The sequence below is a fragment of the Bolinopsis microptera genome, chromosome 7 (assembly GCF_026151205.1).
Source record: "Bolinopsis microptera isolate Bmic1 chromosome 7, MBARI_Bmic_1.0, whole genome shotgun sequence".
NCBI classification, from domain to species: Eukaryota; Metazoa; Ctenophora; class Tentaculata; order Lobata; family Bolinopsidae; genus Bolinopsis; species Bolinopsis microptera.
This window is the reverse complement of record NC_087078.1, coordinates 12888453-12907814: the sequence shown is the minus strand read 5'-3', so window position 1 is coordinate 12907814 and position 19362 is coordinate 12888453. Positions and strand designations below refer to the sequence as shown.

The following is a 19362-nucleotide window of genomic DNA, read 5'->3' as shown; positions in this document are numbered from 1 at the left end:
TCACAAAAAATCAAACAACAGTTCATTTCAGCTTTTTAATTAGAATCATGGTTATTATTTATAACAAAACTATGAGTATGCCTAACTAAATTTTTCTTCGTTGGTCACTTTATAGTTGATCGATTTCTGAAGAAAAAATTCAAACAAAACAACATAGAGCATTTTAATGTATTCTAATTCTAATTCTAAAAATAAACCGTAGTGAGCCATCATGTCATAATTTATCTATACGGTTAACTTTGAACATCTAACTTTGAACATTTAGAGAAATTGACCATTGTTTATGTTAATGATCTGGCCCGGCGCGCGCTACTTCGTAGCACTTGCCATCGGGCCAACATTTCGAGAAGAAAGCGGCGCGCGCTACTAAGAAATTTAGACGAGTAACATCCGTCAAGAGACAAAGACTGAAATTTAATCTTGCACTTAATTTAATTTATCTTCAAAACTGAGAAATCATCAATTCGTTTCAAAGTAAATCATAAATCAGTAAATCTGTCGAACGGGACATACATTTTTATTCTCCAACATCGACTGTGTTGATCGCAAAATATTTTAATTGGTAACCAAATGTCTTGCAATATTGGATCAATATAAATAACATACACATATTTCACAGTTATGAAAATGCTTACTTCAGTCAAAAGAAACATTCATATGTACATGCCTCCGATTGTTTTTACAATGTTAAGACAACGAACAAGTATCATGAGTTGTCGGCAAGATAAGCCCAAAACTTTTCATCAGCTATCTTTTCTTGAACACACAGTATTCTTCCTCTTAGTTCATGTTCCATTTCTCAGACGTTTTCATATCAATAAGAAGTGCGTCGTCTGTTCATCGAAGACGACGCACTTCTTAAACTTTGGCCATGGTACTGCCCTTGAAACCCTCGATATTATTACTATTTACAGTGTCACCCCGCACCCAACTGCGTTATATATCTTGATGCAAAGAAATATCAAACCACGTGATAACATCACGCGTTGATGACGTCACGTGGTTTGTGATGACGTCACGTGTAACTCAGACATTGTACCCAGCGGGACCATTGCTACTAAACACGTCGCAGTACGCTTGTTTCAGTGCTGATAAGTGGTCCTGAGTGGTGGGTCTAGACCAGGAGGAAAACCCAAAGTCCAGTGGGACAAACAGGAGGTTTGGACACTTCGTTATCTCTTGTGAACCCTGGGGAAATGGTGTCAACCACTTTAGAAACAATGAACGAGACCGGTGTTTTTAGAAAGAAGAAAAAACATTTTGAAAATACATTTCTCGAATAAATGGAAGCTCATTTTTAGCAAATTTTCCAATGAAACTTCAAAATCTACAATTGTTATATAATATACCTTCTGTGGAAGGAAGCGGCCGGGTTCGTCTAAGGACAAGATGGGGTTTTGCAGAGCGACACTGAAGATATTGACTTTCGGATCGTGCAGCTTCTGGCCCGATCTTACGTGTTCCTTGATCCGTTCCTGGAGGATAGCACAGTGTCACTAAACAGTCACTAAACAGTCACTAAACAGTCACTAAACAGTCGCTAAAGTCTAAACAGTCACTAAACAGTCACTAAACAGTCACTTAGCAGTCACTAAACAGTAAACAGTCACTAAACAGTCACTAAATAGTCACTAAACAGTCACTAAACAGTCACTAAACAGTAAACAGTCACTAAACAGTAAACAGTCACTAAACAGTAAACAGTCACTAAACAGTCACTAAACAGTCACTAAACAGTCACTAAACAGTCACTAAACAGTCACTAAACAGTCACTAAACAGTCACTTGACAGTCACTAAAGGGGCACTATACAGTCACTAAAGAGGCACTAAAGAGGCACTAAACAGTCACTAAACAGTCACTAAAGAGTCACTAAACAGTCACTAAACAGTAAACAGTCACTAATTCTTCCTCTCTTACTTTCAGATCGCCCAATAAGGCGTGAAATATTATGCATTTGCCATCTGTTACGGTAAGATATATTGCGGAAAAGTGTCAACTATTTGGCACATAAAAACAAGTACCTCGAAGTGCATGAGAGGAGTAGATTTAGAGTCCTTAGCGGCCATGTTACCAAGACAACCGACAAAAGTCTTGGATTTAACGTGGTCTTTGTTGTTGTCCTCGTAGATATCAACATAGTAACACAGACACCTGAGGTAAATTCAAACATTTTGTGATTATGCTTCAATATTGTGCAGTGGCAACTGCCCCCAGAAATACAGTTTTTACAAGCTATGATTTTTGATTTGAAACTTTTACAAAATAGCAAATATACAAATGTACAGCAAATCGAACAAACATATAAAATGGGCCGAAATGTATAAATGCTATAAAGCGTGGGTCAGTGAAACAAGTTCAGAGGACAACTTTTAAAACACAAGGTTTATGGCCGCCCAAAGTCTCAATAACATCACCTCCACCTAGTAATAAAATTATGAAATATGAAGTGTGAAACAAATTATGAAATATGAAGTGTGAAACAATCAAGAAATAGCTCGTATATAAATTATAAAATTGTCTCTCAAATACAGATAACGTCCGAAAACTATTAAGATACACAATACTCATTCAAATACTGATCAGTGTCCGAGAGACATGAACTGCTTCACGGTGGTTTCTTATCACGGCTACAGACTTTCCCGTACCGGATATAGTGGTCGAGATGAGTTTGTTCAACCCTCTTCTTCTTCAGGTCGGTAACCAGATGTTTCCTCGTTGCTCGTTCTTCGCTAGATCTATCTGGACAGATCCATACACTTTTGTGGGTCTCAACTAGCCTCAGTCTTCCTGTTTTCGTCAGAATCTGTTGAACCGCTGTAGAGCTTGGGACAGTGATCTTTACTGGTCGGATAGTCGTACTACCTGGCCTCTTCCTGCCGACTCTAGTCGCTTCGAAGTGAGGTTTCTCCCCAATCTCCTCCAGAACTGCGGTTACTAGCGCTGGAAGCTGTTCTCCCTCTTCTTCTTTCAACCCAAACACGATCAGGTTCTTGCTCCTGTCCTCCTCTGCAGCCACACTCTTCATCACCTTCTTCAGGATTTTACTGTTGCAGACCGTACCACTTGCACTGTTCTGTTGTATAACAGTTGCACTGTAGCTCTTAATCCCTGACTCCACCGTTGTTTGCACTGTCTTCTTAACCGACGTCTTAAACAACTCTAGTTCTTTGTCCTTCTGCACAAGCAGCTGGCCCTGCAGCCTGATCAACTTATCCTTGTCTTCTAACGCTTCCGTCTTCAAGAAATATATGATCTCCTCCATTTTACCCATCTGGCATTCATGCCGTTGAACGAGGTCTATTGCTTCCACAAGCCGAAGTGCCAGATGCTTTTTATAGACAGTTGGAGCCATAAATATTTCTCTGTCCATATCTCCACAAATATCTCTGTCGTCGATTTTCAGTTCTTTTCCCAGCGTAATGAACCACTTAGTAACACTGTCCTTCAATTTTGTCTGTTCATCATACTCGAATCCTTGAATTTGGTCCAGAGATTGGGTCACCTTACGATCATCCTCCATAATGTACTTGTATAGGAATGTACAAGTACACACGCAAAGGCTAACTACGCGGTAGCAGCAAACTGAACTTATCGCAATTTACAAAAGATGGTATTTGTTGCACTTGAGTGATAGATAACGACCGGTACAAATATAGCAACGTTGGGGCCATTCAAAGAACATGGACAATTGAATTAAAATATCGATGAGGTTATGACTCATGTTATTTGTCTTCAGGGTTTTAGGAAGCTATCTTGGAGCACCAAATGCATACATTTCAGTTAACATCTAATTTTTCAGTAATTGTTTACTTACTTGGAGAGGAGCGGTTTAGTTACAAATCTTTTCATCTCGTTCAGATAAAACTGTGTATAAGACTTTCCTCCGTACAAACAGCTGTACTTGAAGGGGCGTTGGTTGGACATGAGGTCTTTAGCGGCCAACTTCCAGTGAGCTCTGTTCGACTTAGCTATCTCTATCGCAAATCTCAATCTCGGGGATCTGACACAGTTGAAAGTTGTCATTAGCTCAAATTAAATACGAGACTAGAGAACCACTAGGATAGGACAGCTTATTAATATTATAATACCAAAATAGAAATCTCATCAATTCCACTAATTTGAAGCAAGTCATGATGGGTAAAATGTCAGATTGATACAAGCAGAAACCACCTGACAAATACCTTGACATAAGCAGTGCAGAAACCCTCTCACTCAACCACAGCTTGTTGCTATGTCCGTCCCTCAAGTTTATAACGGGTATCCTGATGTCACCACCAGATCTCCGCTTCGCTTCTCTGCTGAATCTGGGAATGTCAACTACCAGCAGGTTACCCAGCTTGGAGGAGTCTAGTGTTCGACTCATTGGACCTGTTGTGAGATAACAATAACATAGTTATGTTATTGCTAAATGCAACGTTTCAAGATCGTTCAGTCCGATTGTGACGGAATTCCAATAATTCCACAATACAAAAACCAACCAAAAATCCATCCGAATCCGAAATAAAATTAATCTTCAACACAGTTATAAGGACCTTTTCGGGAGGGTGATGTCTTGTTTCTGTTGGACACTAACTCTTTGAGCCGTTTCATCCTGATATCTGGCCGGTCAGAGGACAGCGTTTTGAAGACCTGGCGTAGGGATGGTAAATTATTAATTCAAATTGTCTTTTATTCTCCTTTTTACTGAGGATTAATTGCAAGAGTTAGGTTAAAGGGAGGTATAAAAACATAAGTTTAAAACATGATGTCGATATCCTGTAATTCGGGTAATTAAGGGGAGATACACCAAAAACGTTTTTCCTCCGAACATCGATTTTATTTTATATTATGGTTAAATAGACAAAAAGAATAAGATTGCACACCTTCAAAATTTTCTAAAAATATTCCCTCATCGAGAAAAAATATATTTTTCTTTTTCGAAAATTTTAAAAAATTTGAGAAGTCTGTCACTGTAATACCGATAGTTCGGCCATTTTAAAAGATTTTATGCTGGTTTTTTTACTGAACATTACTTACAATCCGTACAAGAAGCCATTGAAAGGATTATATAATTGAACGATAAATAACGAAGTTACAGACCAAACAAGGTCGAAAAAAGTAAAAATTGAAATTTTCCCACTTCTAAAGTTGTACATTTCACCAATCACCCGGGTCAGCAGGTATCGCTTCAAAAATTCTTGTGAGTGTAGCTGATGATCATATCAAACTTTTTGGAGTAGGATTTCTCTCAGATTTGAGTTTTAAGCTATGCAATGTGGCCTCAAACGACTTAGTAAAATTCATCGTAAAAAAGGGCAAAAAAGGCAGATTTAAGGCTTAAAATGCCTATAACTCAAAAAGTGTCCGTTTTTTTTGAAATAATTTTTACAGAATCGTAATCAGCTTGGTAAGTTGAATCTTTTAGTACCAAATAGGTGCTTTTAGAAGACAAATTGTCTTAAATAATTTTCTAGCTCGAACACAAGGGTCCCCCCTTGTATAAATTTTGTACAAATTGTACACATTTTTTTACAAATTTTGTGTCTTTAAATATTATAAATTTGGTACTAAAATATTCAACTTACCAAGCTGATTACGATTCTGTAAAAATTATTTCAAAAAAAACGGACACTTTTTGAGTTATAGGCATTTTAAGCCTTAAATCTGCCTTTTTTGCCCTTTTTTACGATGAATTTTACTAAGTCGTTTGAGGCCACATTGCATAGCTTAAAACTCAAATCTGAGAGAAATCCTACTCCAAAAAGTTTGATATGATCATCAGCTACACTCACAAGAATTTTTGAAGCGATACCTGCTGACCCGGGTGATTGGTGAAATGTACAACTTTAGAAGTGGGAAAATTTCAATTTTTATTTTTTCGACCTTGTTTGGTCTGTAACTTTGTTATTTATCGTTCAATTATTTAATCCTTTCAATGGCTTCTAGTATAAAACATTATCAAGAGAAAGAATAGATACCGTAATATGGTAGTTCAGCTCGTAGTTGCTTCTCAAGGCAATTCTGCTTGGCAGACAGCCAATAAACTTCTTCTGGCCCATAACATACAGGTTCCTGTAGGGCAACATCTTGAAATGAACAGTCTCCGTGGAGCCCACTTCTGGCATTTCACGTCGAAGGGTGGATGCTATCTCATACTCTCGAACTTCTGGGGGCATCTGGGAGAGATATAAGTTATAGAAATTACTTATCAATTCATCAGAAATGCACGTACAACCAGGGGAAATGGTCTCGGAGTTCTCAGTTCTGACGCTTGGTATAAGTACTAATCAGTACTCGACAGTTTAAGTCGCACTATATGAAGAGGATATTACTGGATATTACTAAATATAACTAAATATTACTAAATATTACTGAATATTACTAAATATTACTAAATATTCCTGAATATCACTAAAATATATAACGAGACAGGTAAACTCACGTCGTCTTCGTGGGCCGCTGTTTCCAGCTCCATCGAGAAATCTTCATCATCTGAACTAAGTACTGACAAATTGTCGTCATCTACATCCGTGTAGACACCTGTAATGAGTAATGTATTAGCTTTACAGGATATGGTGCTTGTTGTTAATGTAAACAGGAAATGTGACCATCACATTATGAATATAATCAAGTTTTTGTGTATACCAACTACCAAGTGTATAATTGGATGGATATTGGATAGTGTAAATGTATATTGTATCGTGTACACAGTTATTATTACAGTGTTTCAGGTCTGAGAAGATGTCTATACATTCTGTGTGTATTTTTAAATGTGCTTGTACATTTGTACAATACTGCTTGTTATTGCTCTGCAAGACATAATTTCAAATTCAGTTATATGAGCTTTATAGTGTACTGTGTAGTGTGTAGTGTGTATAGTGTACGCTAACCATGTTTACACAAAAATCAGGTCATCTAATGAATTTACAGATATCACATATCTTTTTTCATATTTTCCATATCTTTGCTTAAAAGCATATTTAAAGCAGCAAGTACAAGTGAATTCAATCATCACAAATGTATAAGTAAGAAGCATGTCAAGATTGCAGTATATTTGTGAAGCGTTAAAATTTTATCACAGGCACATGATTCAATGGGGATAAGCGTAGTATACAACGTATATAAAGCTTCTGATTCAATCTGATGTACCGCCTCCGTAGCTCAGTGGCTAGAGCACTGGTCTTGTAAACCAGGGGTCACGAGTTCAATTCTCGTCGGGGGCTGAGTAATTTTTTATTGCGATGCAGCCAGCATTTTTATGAAAATCAATCAGAAAAGTAACATAGATTACAACGTACACAGAAATTCCTTTTTACAACTTTACAGGGATCAAATGTCACGGAATCACAGTAAACACGCTGGTATTTACCACCCTGTACATTATCAGTATACACAGTACACAAAGTACAGGATATGAGGATACACAGAACATTACTGTCTGAGCTGGGGTAGGGCTGCAATCGTTCTGTATCTTCTCCTGCTGTTTGTTCACTGGACACTTCAGAAGACACGTCATCAGTATCCTCTGTTTCAATTTGTACAGGCCGATATAGAGAGTGTGGCCTGGCCTGACTAAATCGCTTCACCGGGATAGAACTACGTTTTACTGGATCTAAGTTGTCATTAACTGTATGGTTCTGTTCCTGCTTCACCGGAATTGATTCTTCGATAGTTTGCGTTTGCTCAGATTCCTCACAGATGTCGTAATCATATCCCTGAATTACGTCATTCTGCTGAGATTGTTGGGTATGTTCACTTTCTAGTCGGATCCCAACCGTTCTAAAAGGCTATCTCGTTAGCTTTTCGTGTTAAAAGCGATTTCTCAACGGTTATCACCTCTCTAGATGATTCTTAAAACATTTGGACTTCATTGCATTTTTGAAATAAATGCAATGAGGGCGTTTTCGGCCACACCCCTTTTCAGGGTTTCGCGGTCAATCGAATTTTTGTATTTCAGCCCAGGAAGGTTTTAAAGACTATTCCGATACACCAAAATGTGCCTAATAGCCACATTTATATACAACTTATGAAGGAACATATACCCTAAAAGGCTTACTTTCGGAAATGTGGCTGAAAAACGAATTTTTGCCGAGCGAACAAGACAGTATTCACAAATGGGCTATTGGACTGTTAACTAAAAAGGTCCTAAAGAAGATTCATGAGGAACATAGCATTTGTCACAAGATGTAAGATGACTCACTTTGTGTCCAGAAACACCTACAAAAATTGGAGAATGATCTACTTTATTGGGCATCTCTCTTAATGCTTTAATGGGCCAGGACAGCAGCATATTTGTGTCATACGGGCAATTTTTCAAAATTACGGTTTCTTAAGGTCAAAGGATCGGCTGCTAACAGCAAATTGTTCGCAATTGCCGACTCATGTACATCATATACTCAAAAACGCTCACTTTAGGAGTCATTAGTAAATAACTACTACATGATTTGTGACAACCCCAACAATTTTTCCTTGGCACCGATTTAAATAAAATGTGTTTTTTTTTTAATTTGAAAATTCAATTAATCATTATATATATAAATCAAGCGTTACATTTCAGCCATGCAAAATTACAATGACATATTTTGATATACAAATTGATGAATGGTACTGCAATATAAGTTGCTTAATGTTTGGCCGGATGACAACTAACGAGAAAAATAAACTTGATTAAACATAATAATTAATTCGGCTGAACCAACACATAGCTAGAGCCACATTAACGTTGTTGACCAAAATTCAATTTCAAACTTTTTATTTATATTCATGCTATGAAACCATGATATATGTACCAAGAATACCGCACCTAAAATAAATCGGCACTGGATCCGGGCCAGATTGTTGCTTGACAGCTGACCAGTACCCCACTTTAAGTGCCTCGACCAATATTGATCTGTAATCCCTGGATTGAGATCTGTTGGCCGCAGTTTAATTTAGCTAATTTCCTATAATACCGCAGTGGTTTGGTTCTCACTTCAGAATGACCCCATATTCTTTTTTTTGTCGCATAGATTTTCCCATTGTATGATAATGCGTGTCATTCCCTCGTTTTTTAATCAAGTGGTGACTGGCTAGTTCTTCTGTTATTACAGCTGCCTCGAGATCTTATCTGGGGCATGGGCACTAACTAAGAACATTAGAACTGTAATTCTAGAACCTCATATTAAGGTTACTTGGCAGAATAGCATTAGCAGGGTTCGAGATTTGACTGAGGGCATTCAGGTAACATACCAGGTTCATATCACCAGTTGAGGTGGATCTTAATTTCGGCATGCAATGCCTTATAAGTTATAAGCTTATAGTAGGATCACGGGGTTTATATAATAGAAGGTCTCGAGATGCTGATTTAGCTATTTAGGTTTTACATGTGAAATTTTTCCAGCTTTGGGTAAAGTGCTAAAGTGGATTTTAGAGCGGGGAGGGGGTCTAAATGACCAAAATCTGAACGATCTCTTACTTACGGGGCACTAGTACTACGGGACAAGGGACGGATATCGGGCCTAGTAGCTGTTTTCTAATGAGAGGCTGGGGTATGGACCTAGATGGTCAACGTGAGGATAGCATGAGGATTTAGGATGCTCTGCCTGCCTTTCGTGGGGTCTTGTAACCCCGAAAGCTGGTATATCTTATCTAAATTAACCTTGGTTAAATCCCGTGCTGTTTCGAATATATCATTAGATTTAAAGGTCCAATATCAAGCAAAAAAGTCTGATCTCCGGTACTGATGTTACACTTACATGATCTCCGACGCAATGATCTCCGAAGTCCGATCTTAAAGTTGGATCTCAGAGCCAAAAAGAGGAACCTACGCCTTGGTTCCTCTCTTTGAGAGTCAAACAGGAAATTCGGTGTTATCAACTCAAACTCGGATTCGTAGCACAATTGAAAAACCAAAGAATAAAAATCTGAATGAATTTCCCGAAATCCTAAAATTAATATCAGGTTGTATTCGATTCAGTGGCCCAAACTCCAGTTTGGGCTTACGAGACTTAAGTTCAAGTCGAGGAACACTTTGATTAAGCATGATCCTTGTCTAGTTGGAGTTTTCGCACATCATGCATCTACTAATCACTCCTAAACTGAGAGTTTTAGAGTCGAATCTCGAACCCTGCCATTCAGTCAAGTAATCTTAATCTGAAGTTCTAGAATTACAGTTCTAGTGTTCTAGTACTAATGCATTAGTGCCCTAGATAAGATCTCGAGGCAGCTGTAATAACAAAAGAGCTAGCTAGTAACCACTTGATTAAAAAACGAGGGAATGACACACATTATCATACGATGGGAAAATCTATGCGAACCAAACCACTGCGGTATTACTATTTAAATGGTAAATGAGCTAAATTAAACTGCAGCCAACAGATCTCAATCCAGGGATTACAGACCAATATTGGTCGAGGCAGTGAAGTCAATTATAATTATAAAGTGGGGTACTGGTCAGCGGTCAAGCAACAATATGGTTTTATGGAATGAATAAATTAAAAGTTGAATTTTGGTCATTACATTTTGGCTAAATTGGTGCCAATGAAAAATTGTTGGAGTTTTCACAAATCATGCAGTATAGTTAAACTTATTTACTAATCACTCCTAAAGTGAACGTTTTTGAGTATATGATGTGCATGAGTCGGCAATTGCAAACAATTTGCTGTTAGCAACTGACCCTTTGACCTTTACTTTGACCTTTACTAAAGAAACCGTAATTTTGAAAAATTGCCCTTTCGTATGACACAAATATGCTGCTGTCCTGGCCCATTAAGAGAGATGCCCAATAAAGTAGATTATTCTACAATTTTTGTGAGTGTTTCTGGACACAAAGTGAGTCATCTTACATCTTGTGACAAATGCTATGTTCCTCATGAATCTTCTTTAAGACCTTTTTAGTTAACAGTCCAATAGCCCATTTGTGAATACTGTCTTGTTCGCTCGGCAAAAATTCGTTTTTCAGCCACATTTCCGAAAGTAAGCCTTTTAGGGTATATGTTGCTTCATAAGTTGTACATAAATGTGGCCATTATGTACATTTTAGTATATCAGAATAGTCTCTACGACCTTCCTAGGCGGAAATGCCAAAAATCACGGAAATTATGAACTGCGTCAAGCCAAAAACCGTTTTTCGGCCATAATTCCGAAACGAAGCATTTTAAGGTATATGTTGCTTCATAAGTTGTATATAAATGTGGCTATTAGGCACATTTTGGTGTATCAGAATAGTCTTTTAGACCTTCCTGAGCTGATATACAAAAATTCGAGTGACCGCGAAACCCTGAAAAAGGGTGTGGCCGATAACGCCCTCATTGCATTTATTTCAAAAATGCAATGAAGTCCAAATGTTTTAAGAATCATCTAGAGAGGTGATAACCGTTGAGAAATCGCTTTTAACACGAAAAGCTAACGAGATTCCGTTTCGTCCCTGACTATTCCTCCGGTAATGTGACAGAATCATCACTACTTACAGTTAGTTTTTCTTTAGTATTGTCCGCATCTTCTTTATCAAGATTGTTCCCTTCATTTCTAACTACATGCATCTCTCCCCCAGTCACTTTTTCTTTTTTCAGATCCTCCTGATTTCGTAATGTCACTGCCAGGGGATCACCCCCGATTGTCACATTGGGAGCGCTAAGACTAGATAACCTTGAAGTAGAAAGAAAAGGTGACAGGATTGTGTAAGCAAGAAAAGTCCGACTTTCAAGAGGACTTATAAAGAGCGGACTTTCATCATCTGGAGCAGGTTCTGACTGGGTTTCAGATAAGTCAGGACTTCTCAGCAGCTTTACGGGTAGTTCCTGGTTAGTTTCTTCCTCTTTATCGAGAGCTTCACTTTTGATGAGAGGTGCCCGGTTTTTACCCCTTAGTATTATAGTTCGGCTGCTAGAGAAGGAGTTGGATCGAGGAAGCTTTGTCTTCTTTGTCTTGAAGTTGTGATCGGATTGTAAACACCGTTCAGCCTCTTTGAATAAGAACACCAAGTTAGTTACAGTTTGTTAGCCTTATTTTTTGTAAAACTAAAAGGATAAATATTTAATAGCAGAAATTTGAAATCTACCACTCATAATAAAGTAAAAGCTGCATAGACGCTTTAAAAACCCTGCAAACAGAACTACAAACGAATCTGTTTCTTACCATTTGACTTCTTCACGTTCGGAGAAGACGAGCTTTTCTTCACCCTCTTAGGTGGACTTAATTTACTGTTTTCAGTAGGTAAAGGTGCTAGCTCTGCTGATTCATTCAACTCAATAATCTTGGCTGAAATGCAGAGAAACATAGCTAGCTGTTAGCAATAGCAGGGTAAATATGCTTCTGAGCTCTGTAGCGGGCTTAATAGCAAAGTGCGGAAAAGAAAAGCTACTTTATAGCAGAAATAGCGGTATTTTAACATAATTATCAGATTTAGCTCAGCTATATAATTGGCTAGCGTTTGACTAACCCTCGTCAATAGAATGGTTCCCCTCGTGCTCAATGTCCTCCACCTCCAGATCATGTTCATCTATTGCTGGTTCCTCTGTCTGACATGAAGCGTGGGCGTAACGTTTCTGGGCTCTGATTGTGCACGCCTGGGGGGGCAGGTATAGTGATGGATTGGTAGTTTTGTAGTGAAGGATGGAAAACGGTTTTTGTGTAAAGAATTAGGGGATTTTTTGTCATACAGAAAGACGTTGAAGCGTGTTGAAATTTGAAAGAGTTATTATTGATTTAAATGGTTAAATCAGTAAATAATAAACACTCCACTCTTAAGCTTACCTCACAGGGAAGGATAATACCGACATTCTCCTTTTTATTATTCTCCTTATTACCAGAACCAAACTCCTTCCTGTCGTAACCACCCTTACCTAACCTATCTATCAGGTGATCAATCCTGCAAACGTTTAGGGATTAACAATTTGTTTTAAAATCTGAAACTGCAATGACATTCTTAATTGCATGTCAATTGGGAGGAAATATCATTATTTTGTAGGCTCGTTGACTCTGTAAATCCGAGCGTTCTGATAACATACCTGTCAATAACCCCTCCCATCACCATGTCCACACTGTCATCCTGGTGGTAAATACCGTAGTGTGTCATTTCCTCCCTCTTCTTACGGCAAATACCACAGTAGTTAGTCGGACTGCAGTTTGCGTGGTGTGATAAACCTACAGAGAATGTGAGGTTTTAGAGGGGTTTTAGAGGGGTTTTAGAGGGGTTTTAGAGGGGTATAATTGTGGAATGCAAAAGAAATAAACTAAACATTGACATCTCGAATCTAAGCACTGCGTGATTATAATCATAGTTAATTTAAGAAGTGTTTGTTGGTTGAAACTGGATAATAAGTAGCGAACAGTTAACCATGACGAATGAACTAAACCAATGATTTCTACAGTAATTATAGGAAGGATGATGATACCATCTCCGCTGAAACCCAGCTACCTGCAACATTTCTTATTTAAGCCTCATGGCAGGGCAAATCTTAATCTGACATTATATCCACTAAATGTACTAATCTTGTAACTACTTTTCAGACCTTTTTAGACTACAACTATCTATTGATACGATCTTGGAACATCTTGTTCAATTATAGTTGAACAACAACTAAACAGTTTAGAAAACTGACTGGAAAGTGAACAGATTAAACTTTCCAGACAGTTTTCTTCCCAACGTCATCAAAAGCCCATACGCACTGTTTTCTACAACCACTGGTCTAAAACTACTTATCTATAACAACTGCAACTGGTCGGAAAGACAAAAGGCATACTGTAGCCAAAGCCGCTGCTACGAGGACTATTAAAATGTAAATCTATTTGGAATTGTAAACTACAGGGCGGATGAAAAAGGGATAAATTGCAGACGGCTGGAGTATGGTAATTTAACCCAACAACTTTGTTCCAAGATAACGCTACATAAAATTCTGTGACGGTTATATATAAAAGAATCGCACTGTTATCAATCAGACTCGTGTTGCTATGGTAACTAATCACAAAGCGCTTCGATTGATCAACAGAAATAAACAGTAAGTACCGCCACATCTAGCACCTAGGACTGTACGAAATACGAATCATGGAGGTGGGAAAATTCGACCAGAACAGTCCAGCTAAGGTTTAGCGAGCAGCGAATTAAAATCAGCTAAATGTGACGGATCTCAAAGATGAGTCTCAATGATCTGGCGTGAATTGAAAAAATGCAAATTATGAAAACATGCGACGTGACAGTTTTCGATTCATTTAAATTTAATTAATGTCTTTGATTAAATTGTGTGATTTAGGTGATTAAATTATATAATTTAAGCTTCGTCTAACTGAAGGCTCAACACGATTCGGTGAGATTAATGTGAACTCCAGTTCCACCAACGAAGTACAACATATTCTGGCTGTAAAGAAAACATAATAATAATATATCCAAACTCACCTGAGTTGTTAAGAGCGTTAGGCGATGATATCGAGACATTAAGTAATGGAGAATGTGCTCGTTCCTTGACATCTCTTACTCCGTTGTCCGAGTGACTAATAGCGTTGCCATGGTTACCCTCTGCTATTAACCCACCTTCTGATCTCACGCTAGAACTAAGACACATTTTCCCGAGGCTCTCCAGGAACTGAGGTTGGAGGTTCCTCTTGACATCTCGGTCTGTGACACGGAGAGACTTGTGGAGTGATCCGTAGTCAATGTTCCGGACGGGGAGTCCCACTAGGGTCTTTTTGGGTGTTGGTGAACCAGGGTACATTGGGATGCTGAGGAGAGGAGAGGGTAGTTGTTGGGATGTTATTATTTGTTAGTTTGTTACCGATATCACTTGTAGAACAGGGTTAACAGTCTAAATTATTGGGCAAATTTAAATTTTTTTTCAATTAATTTTATCATTTTGGTACATTTCAACATCGATTGATGTCGAAACCTTGAAAATTAAAATAACTTATTACGGAATATGTTGCTCGAATAAACTTTTGATATTCCTGATATGGCATTCAACTGAAAGATGACCTGTCCTGATATCAAGGATTCCTCAATAATCCTCAATAATCAACTTATATATTTAACTGTGGACCCTATGCTAAACAGTCCAGTATCAGTACTCGACAGTGCAACACAACAAACGCAATACAAATAGAAACCAAAACATGGTGCACGATCATTAGGTATAAATCAGTAATAAATTAATAAATTGCATTTACATAAATTATCAATATTTAAACGAGAAAAAACAAACACATAAAGATCGCTGGCATCGGACTTGTTCAAGGAAGTTGTCCCTGATCATGGAATGCAATAAGATAACGAGTAACTGAAAAGAAGGCGGTCCGTTGGCTGGCATCACCCCTTCCATTGTTCACATCCTCTATTACTGCTCTAATTTCACATACATGTATGCAGGAGCTGGATGCGATAACACCGATCAAAGTCTGGTTTGTAATCCCTGATGAGCGTTGCCTGGCAACTAAAAGACAAGGAATTAAAGTATTTATTTACCCTAAGTTTTTATTTTGTATCACTGTCAGTTCATACAGCGGTAATGGTCGCTATGGGATAAGTGGTCTTCTTATTTGGCTGACCAGACAAATGAAGTTCACCGATTGAGTGACACTGTAATTTTTATCAGTGATGGTTCTGAGTGCTAAATGACGGATTCTAACATGAACTTGTTTATAGCTGTGTTAGGAAATCTAAATTTTGTAAACACTTCTCAGTTTGAGTTCCTAGTTTTCATTGGTGATGGGAAGGGTCACGGATTCGTAGCGCTCTATAATGGCCACTTTTGCCGTAATCACTATTCAAAAAGCCGTGGAAAGCAAAAGTGCTCACGTCTATTATTATTAAACTATAACTGTACTTGACAACGGTCTGTTATAATGAATAAACTCTTCAAGATTATGACCACTAAAATAAAAACTATATCAAATCCCGTCAAGATTGCAAATTAAATTTAAGGCTTGGCATGTGACACGTCAAAAATAAAGAATAAAACAAATGACCACTGATAATATAAGCCACAAATAAGTTTTTCACACGACTAAAAATAACCTGATAGAAATGTCCTATGCTACTTGAACACGAGCAATTAGGAAACTGACAAAACTAATCTGCCTGACATGGTCCTGTGTGTCATGCTACTGCAAGCTACATAAGATTTCTAACATTGAGATATGCATGCAACGCCAAGCATCTCAACTATTCTGTGTCCAGGTACTGATAGCTTATTTCGAACTTAGAACTCCGAAACTTTCTATATAGATAAGGATCAAAATGTGAAGTACATTTGCAAGATTGGCTTGTTAGCGAATGACCCAAGTCTGAAGTCCCACTACATTGCTAATCACTCTTACTTTCTATACAGATAAGGATATAAATTACTAATCACTCTCCCAGTTGAAGCTGAACACAAGTGACAGTTCAATGTAATGGCTAAAGACAATTAAAAAGTAACTTTGAGCTTAGTAACAAGAACTTAAGACAGAGTCGCGTACAATTGCAGTGCTTGCAATTACAGTCTGTTACAGTGCAGGTAGTACTCTGAAATTGGACGCCATAAGAACCCCGAACAATTACATACCATGGTCCTATTCAACTTCTAGCTGCGTAATCATATGTGTTCTAATACGCCCTGTAATTACACAATCTACCTTCCTGGAACGCAAATTATTTTATGCTTCAACAAACAAACAACTTAATAAATATTAAGATAACATAACATATTCTATAGAAACGGTCAGCATAATCAAGAATACAGGTGGTCAGTACAGTATAAAACAATAAAGAGTGGGGCCGAGGATCAGCAAATGGGGCAGCTAAACTTGGACAGATTGTATAAGCGAGTACACAAGAGAGAGGTTAATTTATACCGTAATCATTTCCTATTTCAGTATAATTGTTCGTAGCCTCCTTTACGGACTTACACTTGTATGACATGTATTGGAGTGGTTTGTATCTCTCCATGCGCAATTCTTTTCATAACAAGTCACGTGATATTTGATAATGAGGAATTATGACGTAATGGGGGGTATTATGACCTAATGTAACAATCACGATAGAGCATACCTACAAATCACAACAATGGGAAACTTTAGAAGCTTGGCCGTATTCTATCACATTACAAGGGTCTGGGCCGGAATTATTATGGTTAAGTTTGTGGTTCTGAGTAGAAAGGTCCCATGTACTTGCTAGCACCCGAAAACTGATAGATTGGACTGAAAACTAACTGAACTGAAACCGAGGGGTTCCGTTCAGGCCCTTCACACTTTGTTTCTGTCTGGTTCTAATGTACCGTCACAATAGTTACTTTAATATATAACACAATCCGGAACAAATTTTGCTCATATTTATACCCATTTACTTAATATTTACCTAATGATATTATAACCAACTTTTGCAGAGTACTTGAAGCTATCGTCGTCAATATACAAATTAAATTGTTATCTGTTGAACTTGAAGAGCAATTTACTCACCCCATTGAAGCGATGTAAGGTCTATCTGTTTTACTGCAACTGAGGGTGAAAGGTCACGCAGTAGTCTGTGTTATCGAAACGGTCTTTATTATTGTTTCGGTCCTGTGAAAACTGAATAAACAGATCATGTCAGTATAAAATTACAGAAACGTTAAACCCCGATTCACTAAGTACATTATACCCCGACTTACAGTTACCAAAGTCTTTAACAAAAGAAACAGGCGCAATAAATTGGGACACAGCTAATCGGGGTTTCACTGAAGCTTGTGAAATGTATGTTTGACCCGTTATAAGGTGAGACCGGGACTCTACGGCGTAAGAGTAAGACTCTACGGCGTAAGACTCTAAGGCGGCGCCGTATAAGCTGGGACTATACGGCGTAGGGGAGTGAAAACTAAAAATGAAATACAGATCTCTACGGGCCGTAGAGATCTGTATTTCAGTTTTCACTCCCCTACGCCGTAGAGTCCCAGCTTATACGGCGCTGCCTTAGAGTCTTACGCCTTAGAGTCTTACGCCTTAGAGTCTTACGCCTTAGAGTCTTACGCCTTAGATTCTTACGCCTTAGAGTCTTACGCCGTAGAGTCTTACTCTTATAATATTTGCCGCCGTAGTACGGCGGCAAATATTATTTTCCTATTATCGATCAAAATGAATCTAATTCCATATTAAATTAGGATGCCCGTGGTCACGGCTTTTACTAATTTTTGCCCGTAACAGTCCAGGGAAGCATTTTTACCCTACGTCATGGAGGTTGATTTGGAATCAGCGTCCAAAAATACACCGATTTGAGTGACTTTCATAACCCTCAGGGCCTTTTCACATGAGAATTTTCTCCAAATTTGGGCGAGCGATTTAGTGCCAGTGCGTGGTCACAGCTATGTGGCGCAGTTTGTTAGTCTGCTTGCTTGTGAAATGCCTCGCATTCACAATCACAGGGTCCGCTAGCCATGGGATGCCGCTGACACACTGACTGAATAGAACACAGCGGATTTAATTACAATTAAACTTATTTCAAAACGATACTGTACTACTACTATAGATAATGATATTACCGGGTCGTTAATATCATATAAACTTTCAAATGTAAACAATACTGATAGTGATGGCGAGTGTCTTAGAAGTGGGAAGCGTGGGAAGCTGTCAGTCACCAACATTTAATTATCGACACACCCTGTTATGTACAGAGAACTAGATGTTTAAAACAAAACAAAACCATGCTCTAGCGATCTATTTAAGATCAATCCCATTATTAATTCATTATCATTCGATTCCGATTACTTCACCTCTAGCTATCAGTATTGTTTACATTTGAAATTCAATTTTATGATATAACCGACCCGGTAATATTTATACTTATAGTACGGCATACGGACACGGTATCGTTTTGAAATAAATTTAATCTGCTTACGTTGTGTTACAGTTAAAGTCAGTTACCTTATCGGACCTTATTTGGACGGACATTACTTGAACGCTGGAGGCCCTAGCGTTCCTCTTAATGTCCGTTCAAATAAAGTCCGTTCAATTAATGTCCGTCCAAGTTAAAGTCCGTTGAAATTTTTCAAACATTTTTCCATTTCGAACTTTTTGTCCAGAATATGACAACTTTGAGAACTTTATTGTGCCGTAAGTTAACGACAGAAAGGTTCTCCTTGGTCTGCCGGAGGCACAGAAAACTCTACTAGTAGTAGTATATGATGTTTTCAAGGGTCACTTGGCGGAAAAAAGTCAACGAAATTATGGCACTCAACAACATAGTTCATGAACTAGTCCCCGCCAACATGACAAACTTGTTCCAGCCTCTAGATATTACGGTAAATCGTGTTGCCAAGGACATTGTCCGACGTTGTTATAGCTCATATTACTCAGGGGCGGTAATGAAACAGTGCTAGGAAAGCTCCACGTGATGTTAAGGTTAACCTAAAGTTGTCTAAGATAAAACCACTTCACGCCGAAATCCGAATGGCTTGTAAAAGT

At 38.2% G+C, this 19362-nt stretch overlaps 1 protein-coding gene and 1 non-coding gene across 2 annotated transcripts; one reads left to right on the top strand and one right to left on the bottom strand.

Moving 5' to 3' along the window:
- Positions 1 to 28: 28 nt before the first annotated feature.
- Positions 29 to 14672, bottom strand: LOC134818470 (uncharacterized). Its single transcript, XM_063828041.1, has 13 exons — positions 14354 to 14672; positions 12969 to 13104; positions 12715 to 12829; positions 12401 to 12527; positions 12097 to 12219; positions 6425 to 6522; positions 5961 to 6158; positions 4536 to 4632; positions 4185 to 4371; positions 3818 to 4003; positions 2025 to 2154; positions 1350 to 1475; positions 29 to 1188 (listed from the first exon to the last, which is right to left on the bottom strand). The coding sequence occupies exons 1-13, from the start codon at positions 14667 to 14669 to the stop codon at positions 1027 to 1029; spliced, it is 2001 nt and encodes a 666-aa protein (XP_063684111.1). The 5' UTR covers positions 14670 to 14672; the 3' UTR covers positions 29 to 1026.
- Trnat-ugu (transfer RNA threonine (anticodon UGU)) lies at positions 7133 to 7205 on the top strand. Its single transcript has one exon. It is a non-coding gene; the product is annotated as a tRNA-Thr (tRNA).
- Positions 14673 to 19362: the final 4690 nt, after the last annotated feature.